The sequence below is a fragment of the Panthera uncia genome, chromosome A2 (assembly GCF_023721935.1).
Source record: "Panthera uncia isolate 11264 chromosome A2, Puncia_PCG_1.0, whole genome shotgun sequence".
NCBI lineage: Eukaryota > Metazoa > Chordata > Mammalia > Carnivora > Felidae > Panthera > Panthera uncia.
In genome coordinates this window covers 103,307,457-103,325,293 of record NC_064816.1, presented here as the reverse complement: position 1 = coordinate 103,325,293, position 17,837 = coordinate 103,307,457, and the positions used below count along the sequence as shown (strand labels likewise).

The 17,837-nt window shown below is 34.1% G+C and overlaps 1 protein-coding gene across 1 annotated transcript in view; it reads left to right on the top strand.

The window, feature by feature from the left end:
• Window positions 1-17,837, top strand: part of DGKB (diacylglycerol kinase beta) — a 718,768-nt gene that overhangs the window by 240,628 nt on the left and 460,303 nt on the right. Inside the window, exons 14-15 of the mRNA XM_049641565.1 lie at window positions 3,311-3,343; window positions 12,278-12,394. Of these exons, the coding sequence (XP_049497522.1) occupies window positions 3,311-3,343; window positions 12,278-12,394 (150 nt within the window). The remainder of the gene's footprint in view (window positions 1-3,310; window positions 3,344-12,277; window positions 12,395-17,837) is intronic.

Below are 17,837 nucleotides of genomic sequence, written 5' to 3'. Positions count from 1 at the left end.
CAAACCTCCAACAATCTCTCTACCAAAGATTTTTCTTTATCCTATGACAATTTGGATTAAATTGTCAATTTAAAATGATTACATGTTAGAAACTATGAAGACAAGAGATATCTCTATACTTTAGAATAATAGAATTTTTAAAAATTCTTTGATATTACGTTGAACTTAGTAAGTGCCCTGAAGACAAATGCATCTTTTAAACTAATTATCTGCACTGTGTATTCTATTTAATATTAAAATGATACTGATTAAATAAAATCAATCACATTCCTCTGTAGTCACACCTCACGTTTGATTAAATACAAATATACAGTTCCTATATTAATTCTGATTAAAAATATATTACATTTAGAATTATACAGTCATGATAATTTTCAAAAAGCTAAAACATTTACTCTGTTAATCCTTGATATTTAGAAATCATATACAGAAGAGTATAATTGAAGTAATATAATATTACTCTAACAAGTTTCTCTAACAAGTTTCTTGTTTTTCTTTTACCTGGATACCATAGTTTTCTTATTGTAACTCAAGGGTAAACCACTGATGGGCATATTAGTTTAATATACCCTCTTTGCCTACACACCTTGATTATAAGTGAGCTTTTGTATACATTGTTTCATCCCTCTTATTCTTGAAAAGAAGATTTAGTGTTGCTGTCAGATACTTGAGTGTTGCTAGAGATAATTCTCTGAGTAGGTGGCTTTCTCTCTTACACATTTATGACTTTTTGACCTGCTGTGCTCTCAATTTTGTTTGATCCTGTTACTTATTCTTATTCAACTGCTTTCACATTCTCAGAGAGGTAGTGACAAACTTTCTACTATTTCCTTACTCTCTTGTCACTACTTCTCTGCCAACATCACTCACTCTCAGTAGATGACCCATAATCCCACTACCTTAAGAAGGAAGAAGCCTGTAACACGAATATCCATAAATTACCAATTCTCCACACAAGTGGTAGCAAAGTGCCAGCTATGGGTTAATTTCATCCTACAGTGTGTTTTGGGGAAAGAATGCCTTAAAACAGGGTCTTCATAACCCAAGTTGGCATAATTTTTGCTTTTTGTGTCATCGAGCCATATGATTCAAATATATCCCCAGCCTCTATTATTATTTTTCCATTATATATGCAGAAATAGATATATTTTATTAAGTTGCATCTTTTATATATAAATTGCAGGTAGTATGACATTACATTGCTAAATATGTCAGCAGGCATCTTATAAGATTAAGGACAATTTTTTATACAATTTCCATACTATTATCACACATAGGAATATTAACGATAATTCCATAATATTAATCACTATCCTGTCTATTCAAATGCTTAAATATATCTCAAAAATGTCTTTTATAGGTTTTTTTTTTTTTTTTTTTTTTTTTGGTGCTTGTGGTGGGGTGGACCATATCCATTTAAGATTTGTGCATCACACTTGCTGTTACTCTAAACCATTTGGACAACTATAATCTTTTCACTTGGCTTTCCAGTGCCTTGCTCTTTACAGACGGGTAAGGTGAACATAGACTCTTCCAAAGATAGAAGGCATCTGTGACCTATGTCCTGGAGACTGTTTGATGGGCATCCTAATTTTTGCTTGAGAGTCTCTGGGACTTTCCTTGGCCCATGGCATAGGATAGGATAAGGAATCACAGGATAAGGCACTTAATCTGGATTAGAGGGAGAGCAAACATAGACTATAATAAAGATGGAACAATTACACTCATGTCTTAAAATGTTTATTCAGATCTAAGCTTGAACTAAGAGCTGAGAAGAAAAAAAATAGGAAAGCTGACAAAAAAAATTGAGGTGACGTAGATTGAAATTAGCACATTTTTCCCACCCCCCGTTATCTCAAGTGTTATATAGACTGATTTGGGCTCAAAAGTCAAGAATATTACTGAAGTCTGAAAGGATGAACTTGGGTTAACTATCCCATGAACAGCAAAACCCTATGGAAGTAATTGCCATTTCTCAGATGGACTGAAAACAGATTTCATAGAACTTTCAAAGAAACCTTTCTGACTTCATGACTTAATTTGGTGAAAAATCTGCAGCTGAAACATTTTTTACTTACATGATAAAAATATCTTTTAAGTAGACTTGTATTCCTGGACACTTCAAATTCCTCTGTGGCTTCTCCAGACGCCTTCTTCTTCTGATCCACTTCTGTGTGCACTGGATCCTTGTAGTCCTCTATGCTGAGTAGCTGGGAAGTCGCTTCTGTTGCATTAACCTCATGTAGCTATTTATTCTTCTGTTTCTTGCTGCCTTCTTGGACTTACACTGCATCAGGGAGTAAACTAATGTCTATGTTCTCAGATTTTTCAGACCCATCTTGGATATCCATTTAGAGTCGCTTTCACATAGCCCAGTCCTGGGGGTAAATTGGAATATACCGACCACTCCCTCCTTTTCAGAGACACACAAATGTCTAAGACCTCCTAACCTGACATCCAGCTTCATACTTAGCCCCACCACACACACACCCCACCATTAGAAAACTTTATCTAGTATTACGTGTGTGATTTGTCAACAATTCTTCCAAATTTGCCCTGAGTCCCATAGGGCATAGACTTTTGGAATTGTTAACCTTTTATTCTGTTTTTTGCCAGAAACAAAGCTCCTTACTGTGACTCAGAAAAGGAGGGCAGGTGAATAATTGAAGATGCACTGTCATGAGGACCAGTTTCAGTGTGTTTAACTTCATCTTTTTTTTTTTTAAGTTACTCTCAAGTAAAATTTTTCTACCTACTTAATAATATTTTCACTTTTTACTGATGCTAATGGAATTTTTTTTTCTTATTTCCAGAAAAATCCCAAAATAAAATCCACACCATAAGCTATGTCTCCATCAAAAAGATACTGAGTGTTTTAGCAAGGAATGAGAATTGGACTGGAAAATGGGAAAGTGGGCCGGGTAAATGGGCAACTCAAAAAATTAGTAGGGATGGTTTATGAGGGATAATGGAACTTAGAGATGAGTTCTTATTGCAAAACCTGAATGTAATATATCAGTATTATTTCAGAGAGGTATACGAAGCAGGTCAACAATATTGACCAATCTCCTTTGGGTGGATGAAGTTGCATTTTGGACAAGTAATTCACAACCCAACCCACTCTCCATTAGAGTATTCCTTATTAATTTATTTAATGGAATTAAGAAGAAAAAATATGACAAGGAAATGCATTTTATATTTATTCATTTATTTCACAGAAGAAGAGTTGTATAAGAACCTTTGTTGGCATTTGTTTTCAGTTTGACTTTTGTTTTTTTCAGCTTTAATATGAACTTCTCTTTTTCAGCAGACTCTGTCCACTTCAGGAGTTTCAGTCCCTGAGGTGCGTAAGCAAAAAAGGTTTTCACATTTGGCCATATAGGTCATTATACATCTTTTCATTGTTATAAAGAACATTTGGGGCTATCTCAGTGACCTACTAATATCAATTTGTTAGTTCAATTTGTCTCATATTCTGATATTTGGAATTGGGGATCTTTATATATTTTTTTTAAAGTTTATTACTATTATTATTTTATTTACTGTGAGAGAGAGACAGAGAGAGAGTGTTGGAGAGGCAGAGAGAGAGGGAGAGACGGAATCTCAAGCAGGCTCTGCACCATCAGCACAGAGCCTGACACGGGGCTAGAACTCAAACACCACGAGATCACGAACCCAGCCAAAATCAAGAGTCAGAAGCTGACTGAGCCACCCAGGCACCCCAGGGAGATTTATATTTTCATGATAGGATTGACTTGAAACTGTTTCAATCTACTTTTGTGACAAACATTAGGAAAGCAAAAAGTTATATGAAACAAACTATACAGAGAAAAATAAAAGTTATTTTGCAAAGAGTTTTGACCTGTGTATAAGAATAGCATCATTCCTATTTGTCATGTTAAAATGTAAATACCTTACAGAAAACCCAAACGATGCAAAGTTCTGTACCATTAAAATGTAGTTTTAAGTGATAGTAGATTGAGAAACTCTTGCTCACTTTGAAGTGCCCATCATTTTAAAAAAGAATGTATCTGCATTAATCAGTTAGCATATTACATTATCTAGGAATGTCACTGGAATAAAATATAGTCACAGAAAAAATGACTTCTATTTTGAAAATAAATATAGGTTTATTTTATTTTCAGTAAAGTGTTAGCTTTGTCTTTGCATTAATAAAGGAAAGCCTCCACATTTTTCTGTGACCCTATTCTATTCAGTTGTTTCTATCTTTTTTTAAATGTTTATTTATTTTGAGAGAGAGGGAGGGAGGGAGGGGCAGAGAGACAGGGAGACAGAATCCCAAACAGGCTCTGTGCTGTTAGTGCAAAGCATGACGTGGGGCTCGATCCCACAGATCGTGATGTCATGACCTGAAGTGAAGGCAAGACCCGGATGCTCAACTGACTGAGCCATGCAGGAGCCCCTCAGTTATTTTTATCTTTAAAGGATATGCTCAGATGGTATTATTTCCCCTAAATTATAATTTGAATCGGCCTCCTTAGGAAAAATATTATTTATAATATATGAATACTACATAAGGATATGAGTTTCTTTAGAGGAAAGCATAATTGTACAAAAATGTAGTAACCTCTCTTCCCTACCCACCCCCTGCCAAAAAGTTTTCCAATTAGTGTAGACTGCTTCATGAGACTTTTAAAACTTTGCTTTTGTAACCAGACATATACCTTAAAAGATACTGGAAATATGTTTGAAAAAGTAATGTTTCTAATCTAAGAGAAATATTAAATTGTTTTTGTATTCTTTAAGTCAATTGATACCACTATTATCATGATGGTTATAAAATAGAAATGTTGAATTACAGACTCAAGTGACAAACGTTCTCAGAAAGTTTATCACTTAGTTCAGTTATTTAAGTGTAAGAGAACTGATTTTGTATATTCAGGTGTTTGAGTTTATTTTTGCCCATGAATATAGGCACTGCATTTGAGATTTAAAATTTTCTCCTTAGACTTGATAATTTCCACAGATCTCCCATATTAAACTGTATAATCTATATCATATAAATAGAATAAATGGACCAAACTGCACTTTTCATAATACACTTTTCTCATTTAAAAAAAACAAACAATTTCTTCTTCTGTAAAATTATTAAAAGTCTTCATACATTGCCTTTTATTTTCTGGCAAGATATATTGGTTTATATTAATTTAGACTTTTCACCATCGTCTGAAATCATCATATGAGTTTTTTTCAACTATGTTGTTCCAAAAATTATCTTCAGCCCATATGTGGATGTTTACACTGGTGAGTGTGTGAACACACACACACACACACACACGTATCCCTTTGTTCAACTATCAGAAACAATTGCTTGTTAAGTAATTGTTAGGTTAAGATGTATGTGGGGGAACTTATGGAAGGATATAGACATACCTTAAACATTTAATGTGAAATACGTACATGTATATTTGTTGGCTACACTTTTGATGTAGGTTAAAGGGCTTTTCTATGAGGCCATATCTCTTGTTTGGAAATTGTATATAGGCTTTCTTACATATATCACAGTCTTATCACCCATGGTAAATTTCACTTATCAATTGTTGTGAAGCAAAAGTAAAGCATTCCCTATTTCATGAAAAGATATTCATTTATTTATGAAAATAAATGTCTTCAATTATTTTCAATTTTTTAAAGTATAACAAAAATTCAAGGATCTGTAAAGCAATTTGAGTGTAAAATAACTCTTAATATTTTTTAAAGTTTATTTGTTTTGAGAGATAGAGCATGAGCAGGGGAGGGGCAGAAAGAGAGAGAGAGGGACAATCCCAAGTAAGTCCCATCCTGTCAGTGCAGAGCCTGACATGGGACTCAATCTCACAACCATGAGATCATGATCTGAGCCGAAATTGAGTCACTCACTTAACTGAATGAGACACTCAGGCACCCCAGTAATTCTCAATTTTTATTAATTTTCAAAGCTTTTACAGTCATTGTGTCTTAATCCAACTGGACCACTCCTTCTACACACACACACACACACACACACACACACACACATCGTGTATTATTGTGGTTCCAAAGAATGCAAGTTATTTTCACAGAAGCAACTTATTTTACACTCAGGATTCAATGGTTTGAGTAATAATTAAATCACATGGTTATAATAATAAGATAACAAATTCTACTTGGAGCTGGTATAAACAGATTGGGGGCAGCATAGTAATCACTATGTGGAGCATTTAACTCAGCTGGTTGAAAGGCATCATGAGTATGAACAAACAAGAGTGCTACCTCCTTGCTTTTAAACTTTGGCTCAACACGTCCATGGTGACAGTTACAGAGAGAGGAAATGGAGAGTGAGTGAGGTACGTATGCACACACATACTTTTATAAAGTCACAACCATATACTGGCAAACAGCCCAAAGCAAAAAATTTTGGCATGGGCCTTCTCATTCCTAAATTTCATTGCTTCCAATCAGTATTTCTTGAACAGAAATTTTGTAAGTGGTTTGCACCCAATATGAAATTACCCCAAGATAAAATAGTCACATTGTATGTGATGTGTGAAAACCGGGACTTGGGAACCAAGTTGTAAATTGTACCTCCGGGTTTTGTTGGTGAGTAGCACCTCTAGGTCGTTTAAGACTAGCTTTCATTCTAATTGTTTGCCTCTCTTCTGCCCCAAAAGACCCCACCTGGATCACAGCACCACTTATCCCCAGAAATGGGGACTCAGCAGACAAATAAAGTACTACCAAGTAAATGAAGTACTTCTTCACAACACCCATCTTGCACTCCTGCAGTGTAAGCAGCATACATGTGATAAGTTAAATGAGAAAATATAGCAATATACTTTTTTGTATTTTAAAAATTTTGCCATTTGCTAAGTGCCTATTTTATGCTGGTATCTTTATCCACATTTTCTTAATTTATCATCACAAAAATCTTCTCATTTTATAGATGAACTCAGTGGTGGCTTAGAGATAGCAAATAACTTGCCCAAGTTTGCATGGCAAATAAAATACAAATCTGGGATTTGGCCTCCAAGCCCATACTTAGGACTTTTCCCAAAGTAGTTTTAGTTTTTTAATTAATAAGTCCTTACTTAACTAAATTAAGAAAGAAATGAAAACCTTTATAATATATCAATTATTATATCTATGTTTAAAGCTTTCTAGACTTTTTTTTCTAAATCAAGACTGCTTTGCTACTCAGCCATAATAAATTTTGCTGCAACTTCCAAGGATCCCTAGTAGATTTAGAGCTTTTGTTACTTTCCGAGTGAATTTGTTTCTCTCGGCAGGGAACAGCTCCAGTTTCACAATAAGGTCACAATAATTAAAAGTGCAGTTCTGCAGCTGTCAGCCTTGCTTTCATGGAACCCATAACCCTTCTAAGCACCAATGAATTTGTTGGCACGTCTGCTTCCACGAGACCTTTTATATTGGGGATATCTAAGTGTTACCTTGGGTTCAAATTCTAGAGCTCCTGAGAAATTTCTGTGGCCTAGCTCCAGTGGCAGAAAGGACTAAGTCTCCCCTAAGGCAGGTAACTGAGAAAGCAAGTTCCAGGACTAGCCAGAAGGATGCTGTTGCAACAGTGCACCAGCCCACCCTTTTGTGGCTTTGTACCAATGGAGGTACTTTGCTGCTGCCTGTTTCTCATGCTGAGATTGGACAAGAAGAAAGCCCTGTGCTCGAGGTAATCATCACTTGCTGCTTGTAGTTTGTGAGTGATCGATAACAGCAGGCTCAAGTATTGTGGTAAACATCCCTTTTGTGAAAGTGGTTTTCAGCAATGCACAAATACTCTACCTCTGAGAATCAGCATGGTATAAAAAAAAATTTTTTTAAAGCACAGTTTTAAAGGGAGGTCTTTTTATTTCATTTATTTCACCTTTCTGTTTTCTGTGAATGGTCCTTTCGGCTTTTTTTGTTGGTTAATTATGGTGATTATTCTTTTGGAATTCTATTACAATGTATTCCCCAGTTAAGATCTGTTGTACTACTTAGAGAGTCTGAGGATCACAAAACACTGAATTCTATATTCAAAATGTCTGCATAGCGAACACAAATGGCTGACATTTGAAAATCCTGAAATATCAATAACTATATTTTATTTTTTGTAGTCATATTTTCTATATTTTGGGGGATAGAGTAGCTCTTTTCAGTGTTTGAATAATTTCTATTGATTAAAGCAATAATTTTCCAACTCTTTTTATATCTTGGATAATTTATCTGGCAGAACAAAATTTGTCTTGATTATAATAAGGTAATTTATTTTGTTATTTAAAGCCCAAAAACTTAAAAAAAAAAAAGCAGAAGGTGAAGTGGTGAGCACTGACCTCTATTACCAGAAATCAATATTATCCTGAATAATTATGCAAAATAAGGTTGGTGAGTTCTTCTTGAAACTTTTCAGTAACTTCAATACTGGGAGTAATTCTCTTAAATATCACAATAGAGATCTGCCATTCAGAGTTAACCCCCACAACAGGCTAATGAAATTTCTGTGGACAGCAGATCTTTGAAAGATGCAATTGCTTCCCCTTTCTGTCCCTCATATGAAATGAAAGAAGTAAAGATTTTCGTAGTGGAAATAGGAAAAAGCATCCAACTATCATTCTGTGAGCTAATGCTGCTTAACTAAAGTATAGTGGATATTTCATGGAGATTGCTCTACAATTTGGAAATAAAGATGAAACAAATGAGTACAATAAAATGATAACTCTGGGGAAAAGTAAATGCTTATGAGTTTCTCCTGTTTACAATTTTCGGCCTTGAGTAATTCCACGCATTCTACCCACTAGACATATTTCCCTTAACCAAAGAAACCATTTGGTTTCTTTGGGGTGTGTGTATGAGTTCGTGTGTGTGTGTGTGTGTGTGTGTTTAAACAAATGTTTACTATTTTAGCATTATCTGGATTATATAATAAAATTCACATGCAGGTGGAGGTACTGAGGATTTTTCTATTAACTTGTTGTATACCTCTTTCTTACAATTTTAGATTTCAAAAATAAAATCTTAGTTGAACACTCAATGTAGGATTTACATTTTTTTTATATCTTACAAAGGTTACTATAAAGCATTTGTTTCATCTACTCCAGTTTACTCAGAAAGATGACTCCCTGGAGAGACCTGAAGCTACTTAATTAACTGCTTTTTGCTAGTTGGAGGGTCTTACCAGCAATGGAATTTCCCCAACTATGTGCATGGCTAAGAATAAAATCAAGTTAATAGATAATTTGGTAGCTCTTTACAGACATACACTTACATGTATTCAATTTTCAGCATTATGTATATAAATAGTTTGGTCACAAATATCCAGTTCCAATATGACTAACCAACTTAAATTTTATCTAATTCTTGTAACCTAAGAATTTTAGGAATTAAATGTAAAATAACAATTGTTGGATTGTATGTCAGAATACAAGGTATTTAAGGTATGATAAGATATTAGATATATAAGATATTAGGTACATAAGTATCTTCTACACTATAGATTTTTATAGAGTATTTTATAGAGCGTTGTATGTTTTACATACCTGTATGCAAGCATCCAGAAAGAAATTATTCCCATACCTACCTCAGTATTTTATTTTTGAACTCCTAATATAAGTTATGGATTTTCAAATGTAATCACTGAGACTTGCTTATTTACTATACTTAATGTAACTAAGTGTAATTTTTCATACATATATGCACTTGGAAATAGAACAAACACTTTGCATAATACTAATGAGCACCCTAATGAGACAGCCACACTTTCTTATTCATATTAACTTTCATTTATTGAGCACATAATCTAATATAAGCACAATGTTAGGAATTTGTGTGTTTTCTATTAAATTTTGCACAACTCTGAGGAATATGTATTGCTAACTCCATTTTGAATAAGAGTTAAGTGCTCCAAGGTTACATGACATTTAAGTAACAGAGAAAGGATTCAGCTCAGGCTTTCTGACTCCAAACCTCATCCTATAATCCACTCTTTCTATGCATTATACTCTTAACTCTCTAGGGACAAAATTGTAATTTGTAAGTTTAGAAAGAATGATCTATCTTTAAAAAAAAATCAATATTTTTGCCAGAAATTATGCTTATGTGAAAGTACATCGTTTTCCAAAGAATGTGAATTTCAGGAATCCTATTACACCATCCATTTTTAGTCACACAAAAAATATATTCAGTGATTTTACACCATGAAATTGCAAGGTAAATGGACTGTATTGATTAGCATCTATTTTGGTCTCAGAAATTTTCTGATCCATCTGGCCCTAATATAGTTAAAAAGAGCTTTACTTGTAAGTCCAGTTAAAATATGTTCCAAAATTACAGAAATTGAAATGATGCTCTAAGAAGCAAATATAGGGACTAGAAAATATGTGTCACTCAAATATTTAAGCATACATGCCAGACATTGCTTTTTGATCAGAACAACTTTTCACTCCAAGCCTAGACATGGCCCAAGAATCCCTCTTAATACAATACTATTAAAACATTAGAAATCGTTTGACTCTTGATTCATCTATTTCTCCATTCATTTATCCTGACTTTTGTCAGACACTGATTGGGGATCTGATCTTGAACAGTGAAGCAAACCAAGCACTTTTTCTTTTGAAGCTTTGACTAAAAGTGGGGATAGACCAGCATTAAACTAATTAAACAGAACATATTTCAGGTTCTAATAAATTATATATTATATTTGTATATAATATGCATATATATGTATATAATATATATGTATAATATGTATATATACACATATGTATAATATATGTGTGTATAATATGTATATTATATATGTATATAATTATATATAATATATATACTTTTATGTGTAAATATATTTTTATTTCTATAAAAGGAGGCTAAAGGGAATAGAGAAGTCAATTTGACATTTGAACAGAAACCTGAAATAAGTGAGGAACATGCCCAAAAGAAAGCTTTGCAGCAGAGAGAAGAATGATGGCCAAAGCTCTGAATTAAGAGCTTACTCGTGATCAAAGCATAATGAGGAGGTGGGGATAGCTGGAATGGAGTGAAATAGGACGAGTGTGGCTGTTGTATAGAGAATTGACTGTAGGGAGACAAAGATGGAAGCAGATTGATCCCTCAGTTGATGATTACAATAATCCAGGTAAAGAAGACGGCAGAGGCTTAAGATATGTAATGTTGGAAGTGGTGAGTAATCATCCAGTTTGGGATTTATTTTTAATGAGAGTAGGCAGGAAATTCAAGAAAAAATAGCTTTGGATATTTGAGGACTAATGTGTGTTTTAGACACACATGGACAGATAGAAAGGGCATTTGTATGTAGGAAGTAAAGTTTAAGGGAGAAATCTGAACAGGAACTATAAATTTAGAAGTCTTCCTCATAAAATTGAAATTCAAAGCCTTGGGATTTAATGAAGTTGCCTAGGAAGTGAGTGTAGATAGTGAAGAGGAGCCATTCAAGGAAGAGGTTAAGTGTTATGGACCCTAAACCTGGGAGGGAGAATCAAAGAAAGAGACTCTGAGGAAGCAATTAGTGAAGTAGGAAGAGAGCAAAGAGTAAGAGAAAGACGTGTCCAGAAGCCCAAGTGAGGCAAGTGTTCAGGAGGCAGGAAGAGATCAGTCTTCTCAAATGCTGCTAAAAAGTGGAAAAGATGAAGCTGATCAATAGGTGTGGTAATGAGAAGGTCATTGGTGATTTTAAGAAGAGCAGATTTGGTTGATTAACGGTGATAAAATTCATTGGGTTGGGTTGAAGAGAGAGTGGGGGTGGGGGTGGGGGTGGGATAGAAACAGGAAGCAGCCAACTCCAAGAAATGTTTCCACTATGATGAACAAAGGAATTAGCTGGGATGGAATGTGTGTTTTAACTTTCATGCCATCCTTGATATAAATAGCAGCTTAAAAGTCCGTCATGGCTTCATTTGCAGTATTGCCTGCATGTATAAGCCTTGTTTTTAGTGCTCAGTAACAAATTTCTTAGATTGTAAGTCCATATTACTTATTCCTATCATTCCTTATGAAAATAATTAGTCTTACTGGTCCTTGATAACTTCTGGTGAAGAGTCCTGATTGGGCACATAGGGGGAATACCATCTGGCTTTCTTTAAGTGATAATTAATTTCTTTAAGATAATTAAAGAAAATAATATTTCTTCTTGTGCCTGTATCATGTGGACTGTTGCAAGCAACAGATTTCTTAGTAGTCATTAAGATACTCCAAATTAGGAGCATGGGCCCAAGTCTGTAGCCAATAAAGTCTTCTTTGTGTTCCCCTTTTTATTAAAACAATATTCTTATAAAAGATTGTCTCCTTACAGGAAAGACAAGCAACAGTGAAAAAGGAAAAAGGTGGTTCCCAACCGTCAAATAAAGTGACTGACAAAAACAAAATGCAAAGAGCCAACTCCGTGACCGTGGATGGCCAAGGCCTACAGGTAGGACTTTTTCGATCAAATTTTAGTGGCTTTCATATTTGTTCCTTCTATGCTCTTACAGGCACATATGTCCAGCTGTCAACACATTTATTTAATGTGCGATTAGCTCAGCAGAGGACTTCAGAAAGATCTTTGTTAATTTATCAAGATGACGGTTTTATATTTGATTGACAGAGTGACACTCTGATTATATTAATCTCTTACGACGTTATCTGCATTTGAAACTAAATGGTAAGAGATCTTTTGCAATTCCATAGGTTTTGCAAATCATTACTAAATGTACCATTTGTTACAGGCATACATGTTATTTATTTACAAGTTTACATTCTCCATATATGTTTATATATTTGGAAGAATCATTTTGGTGGCAAAAAAAATGTTTAGGAAAAAAATAAAATGAATTTCATGTGTGTGGATATTTTTATTGCTAAGAAATAATAACATAAGGGGTGTTTATGATTTATTCATATATTCCTTTAGTTTTAATTCAAAATTAAAACTCCATATATATTTCTAGTTTGAATAAACACAGGTAACTCAAAATCTGTTTTTAGCACCCTAGTATCTCGGACATCAGCAGTAAGATTACTTTCAACCTACATTTTTAGACATCCTAGAGATTGTGTGGATTGTATTTATTTGCCTTTATTTTTCACTCCAACCAACACGTGAAGTTGGCTAAATCTTTGTGACATTGTGCATTCATTTTTTTTTGCTTTTTTACCTATATATTTCTCTCTTCTAATTTTCATTTCCTTTTCTTACAACAATATGCTTCAAGTTTCATGTTCTCCAAAAAAAATTACCAACCACTTACCAAACAAAAGTATATTTTGTCACATTCTTGCCTTCAATATACAGAACTTTGTATCTTCACTTTTCATTAATTATTTTATCTATGATATTATGGATTATGTGTTTTATATTTCCCTATATTGGAAGCACAGTCCAGAGCACATAGTAGTTGCCTCAATGCATGTTTCTTCATTATTTTGAAGATCTCATTAAAAATTTAATAGTAATTGCTTAAATACTGATAACCAGATTGCTGATTTGTTTTTGATCTAATAAAACACATTGTGAACAGAAATTTTTTAAGTGTTATTAAACTCAAATATAAAAAGAAGAAATTCTAAATGATGAAATTGTTACATTGGTTAGAAAGTTTAAAAATTAAAAGAGTAAAATTAAAAGAGTATTAAAAGAGTACTAAAAGAGTAAATTAGGATCTACACTTTTTGGTAGTCATCTTTATATGTTTAGCAATCTCACTGAAAGACTCAAATATGAAGTCTGTCTACTTGGATAGAAAAAAAAACTTAAGTGATCCTATTAAATTTTTGTGAAAAATATCAACATTTACAAATCTAATACACCAGCTGCAAATGTTGATTAATTACATCTTTAGTCATTCTGGGTTCCAGTGATGAAAATATCAGAATGGAGAATTAATTTAAAAATCAAGTACATTTCACACATGGCTAGATACATACTTCTCAACATGAAAGTTAAACGTGCACCATTTGTCAAACAGTATATGGTAGACACTGTGATAATATCTTATGCCTACTAAGTGAATCTTCTCAATAAACATATGAGATAACTATCCTTAATTTTCGCAATAAACATATAATGCATATCATCATTATTATCATGACTTTCAAAATGAGGATACTGATGTTCAAAGGCAAAGTTATTTCCAGGGCCTCCCACTTAGTCAGTGGTAAAGCCAAAGTTTGATAAGGACAGTCTGACTCAGAGTTTATGTGTTTAACTCCTAAGATACCTGGCCTCCTTGGTTAACAAAGTTTAACAGGTATATAAATGCTAACTTCTTGACCAACTTGTTCTGACTACCTGCCTTTCTCTGTGGACATATTGCATCTCACAAAACAGATAATAACTTTTCTAAATTTTCTTTAGAGTGTGAATTTATCAGGTAAAGTTGTTAGTCAGGACAGGGTAGACACCAGCCTTATAAAACAGGAGTAAATAAATACCTTAATTATTGTCATAATAATTTTTTGAATTTTAAATGTTGGTATATAAATCATGTGCAATAGTCTTTCACCTCAGCAGTGTGGACTAAAATTAATACACATGGGTATTCACATAATTTGGGGGAAAATAGAAAAAAAATGAAAGAATAAATTATTGGATAGCTAATGCAAAGTAGAAAAATAAACTTTGTTGTAAGAATCAACTTAAAAATAATAACATGGTTATTCTTTATCAGGAAAGATAAAAAGATATGCCAGAAAGTTAATTTTTCTGTGAGTTTTAAAAAATGTGTATCACGAAAAAGCATTGAGTTGCAGGCCAGTTTGCATAGAAGTCCATGACAGAAGAGATCTACCCTGCTTAAAGAAGACTATTAATCATAGTTAAGCACATTCATCTTACTTCTTTCCAGCTAACCAGCATAATGATCAGGATTATTATTTCTAATTAGAGGAAGTAATAGATCATGTATAACCTTAGGATGAGTCTCATTAATTAACCCGGGTCCTAGGGGACTTCAAATAGAGGTGGTTAGGCACTCTGTCTTTGTCATCGCTCATACCATAGGTTTACACTTAATACATATGATCGAATGTAATTGAAACTACAATTTCTAACACGCACGAGATGTAAAAATGCAGTAAGTCTTCACATGTGAACAAATAAGTGAAACAGAAGCATGGTTTAAACTGTATTCAACTGAAGTTTCCTTGTCCCTAATTATTGTCTGAGAAGAATTTCCAAATTAAAGGGTCACTTGAGAACCAAAAAGTCCAGTTTGTGATACTCTTAACACTAGAAAGAACAGGGAACCTTTATATTTAAACATGTAAAACTGAGCCAGTGCCATCCCCTGCCACAGGGCTTCTCCCTGTCCCTATTGTTTTTCTTATTTGCAGTATCTCATTCTTTTCATTACCAAGACTGTAAACATATATATATATATATATATACACACACACACACACACACACACACACACACACATACACACACACACATACACACACATCCATGTGTAGTATAAATGACTTTATAGTGTGTGTATACAATTAATTTCCCGTTATTTGATTGGACTGTGTGTGTGTGTGTGTGTCCGCGCACGCACATGCGCACGCACCCCTTGACTACTTTAGGAACCTCAAGCCACTTGGCTCTTCCATAATTAGCTCTTCATTGTCATTTTAACTCCCTAAGTCCAGAATTATTACTCTACACTTTAAGTAATGCAACAACCTTTAAACTGAGTTCCTGTTCCCATAGTTGTAATGTGCTAGCTTATCAATAATATGGAAAAAATGGAGTTCCATATGAAGTGTCAGGACTGAGAGTTAGAATTGTCTCTAATATTAAGTAACATGGCCAGATTTGGCCTCATTAAAGTGTGATATTTGAGTAAAGACTTAGGTGAGGTCTTTAGTCTGTGGATATCCAGCAGATGGGCAGCCCTAAGGCAAGTGCATGTCTGGCAAGTTCTAGAATCAACAAGAACAACTGCCTGGTTGGAGCAGGGTGAGCAACATGGAAACTGGTGAAGACTACTTTAGAGAAGCAAGAGGAGCTAGACGTACAGAGCCCCCAAGGCCTGTATAAGAATTCTGACTTTCGCTCTGAGAGAGATGGAAAAATAGAACATCATCTTGACTTAACAGTTGAAAGGCTTACTCTTGTTGAGAATGTTAGGGACCAAAGAGTCTAGGTTGGAGATTTTAACTAGCTATTTCGGGTTTGTAGGATAGAGGTATGTCCAGAGTAGAGCAGGAGAGGTGAAGAGATGGATTCTCCATATATTTTGAAGACACAGGCAACAGGATATGCTGATAGATGTGTGTAGGGTTTATTACGAAGTAGAAATTAGGTACATCTTTTAGATGACTGGCCCATTCACCTGAAATGATGGAGTTGCCAGTGACTTACATGGAGAAGGGTCTGTGTCAATAGGTTTTAGACAGAAATTTCTGATACTGTTGGACATCTAAGTGGAGATGTTAAGTCGGCAGGCAAATAAGTGAATCTAGAATTCAGAGCAGAGGATAGATGCACATTTGGAAGTGAAAGTCATATTGATGGTACTTAAAACCATGAATATGAAATGAGATTACCAAGAGGGAGAATAGAGAGAGAAAGGAGTCATTAAACTGGGACACAAAACCAGTCTGAGTCAAGTCATGCCCTTTAATATTTACTATATGAAATGACCCCATTATGTGAGTAAGATTTCATGGGATTAGCTCTCTTCTCTATGGAGAAGAATCCAGTATAAACTTTCACATCCTGGAATGCCCTTTATCCAATTTATAACCATTCTTCAAGATTTCAGTTATCTTGAGCATTTCCTCCCTTTGTAAATATTGTCTTTGTTATACCATATTTCCTACTGCATTGTATCTTCAAACCTTGTCTGAAAAGCCCAGGGTTCTGTAGAGAGATGCCTCAAGCACAATGGTGGGACAATGGAAGGCTGAGGATAGGGTCAGGGTTCTTCTGAGCTTCAAACAGAGCAACTGGCTTTTCACCTGTCTTATCTATTCTTCCACTTAAGATTACTGCAAATGCTATAGAAATATTTACTTCCAAGAACAAATCAGTTTAGGCTGACAATTTTTTTATGTATGTATATTTTGGTTTTCCCTCCCCTTCCACCAAAATTTGTTAGAAAAGGGTACAATATTTTAGGATGGTAGTAAATCAGTATGTAAAATAACTTGGGGCACCTGGGTGGTTCAGTCACTTAAGCATCTGACTTTGGCTCAGGTCATGATCTCCCAGTTCTTGGGTTCAAGCCCCACATCACACTCTGTGCTGACACCTCAGAGCCTGGTTCAGATTCTGTGTCTCCCTCTCTCTCTGTCCCACCCCTCACTCACTCTCTCTCTGTCAAAAATGAATAAACATTAAAAAAATTAAAGAATTAAAATAACTGAATTTTACATCTTTAAAATTTTGTATGAAATAAAAATTGAAAATTCATGACATTAAAAACTATATTAGATATAGTTCAAAGAGAATTAGTAAACTAAAGATTGATATATTAGTGCTATCTAATTCTTGGATTCCATTCAGGTTTTACCAGTTGTCCAGTAATGCCTTTTATAACAAAAGCAGCTAGTACAGAATCGTGTTAACTTCCCGTTTTTGACAGACAGTTGTGTTATGTTCATGTTCTTGTGTAAAGGCAAATCTAACGTAAACAAGAGTGATAAAATATCATCTTATCAACTTAGTCTCAATTGGTTCAGGAAAAAATGTTATTTGAATAGTCCTTTTAATTTTTCTGTAAATTTGGAATTATTTTAAAGTATAAAAATAAAAATATCACTTCAAAATATACAAAATTAGTGTAAGGTATCTCCATAAAACTTTATTCATCAAAATCAGATGTATTGAGTTTCAGAAACAAAGAAAAACTTTGTATTCTTTTAATCTGCTTAAATTATTTTAA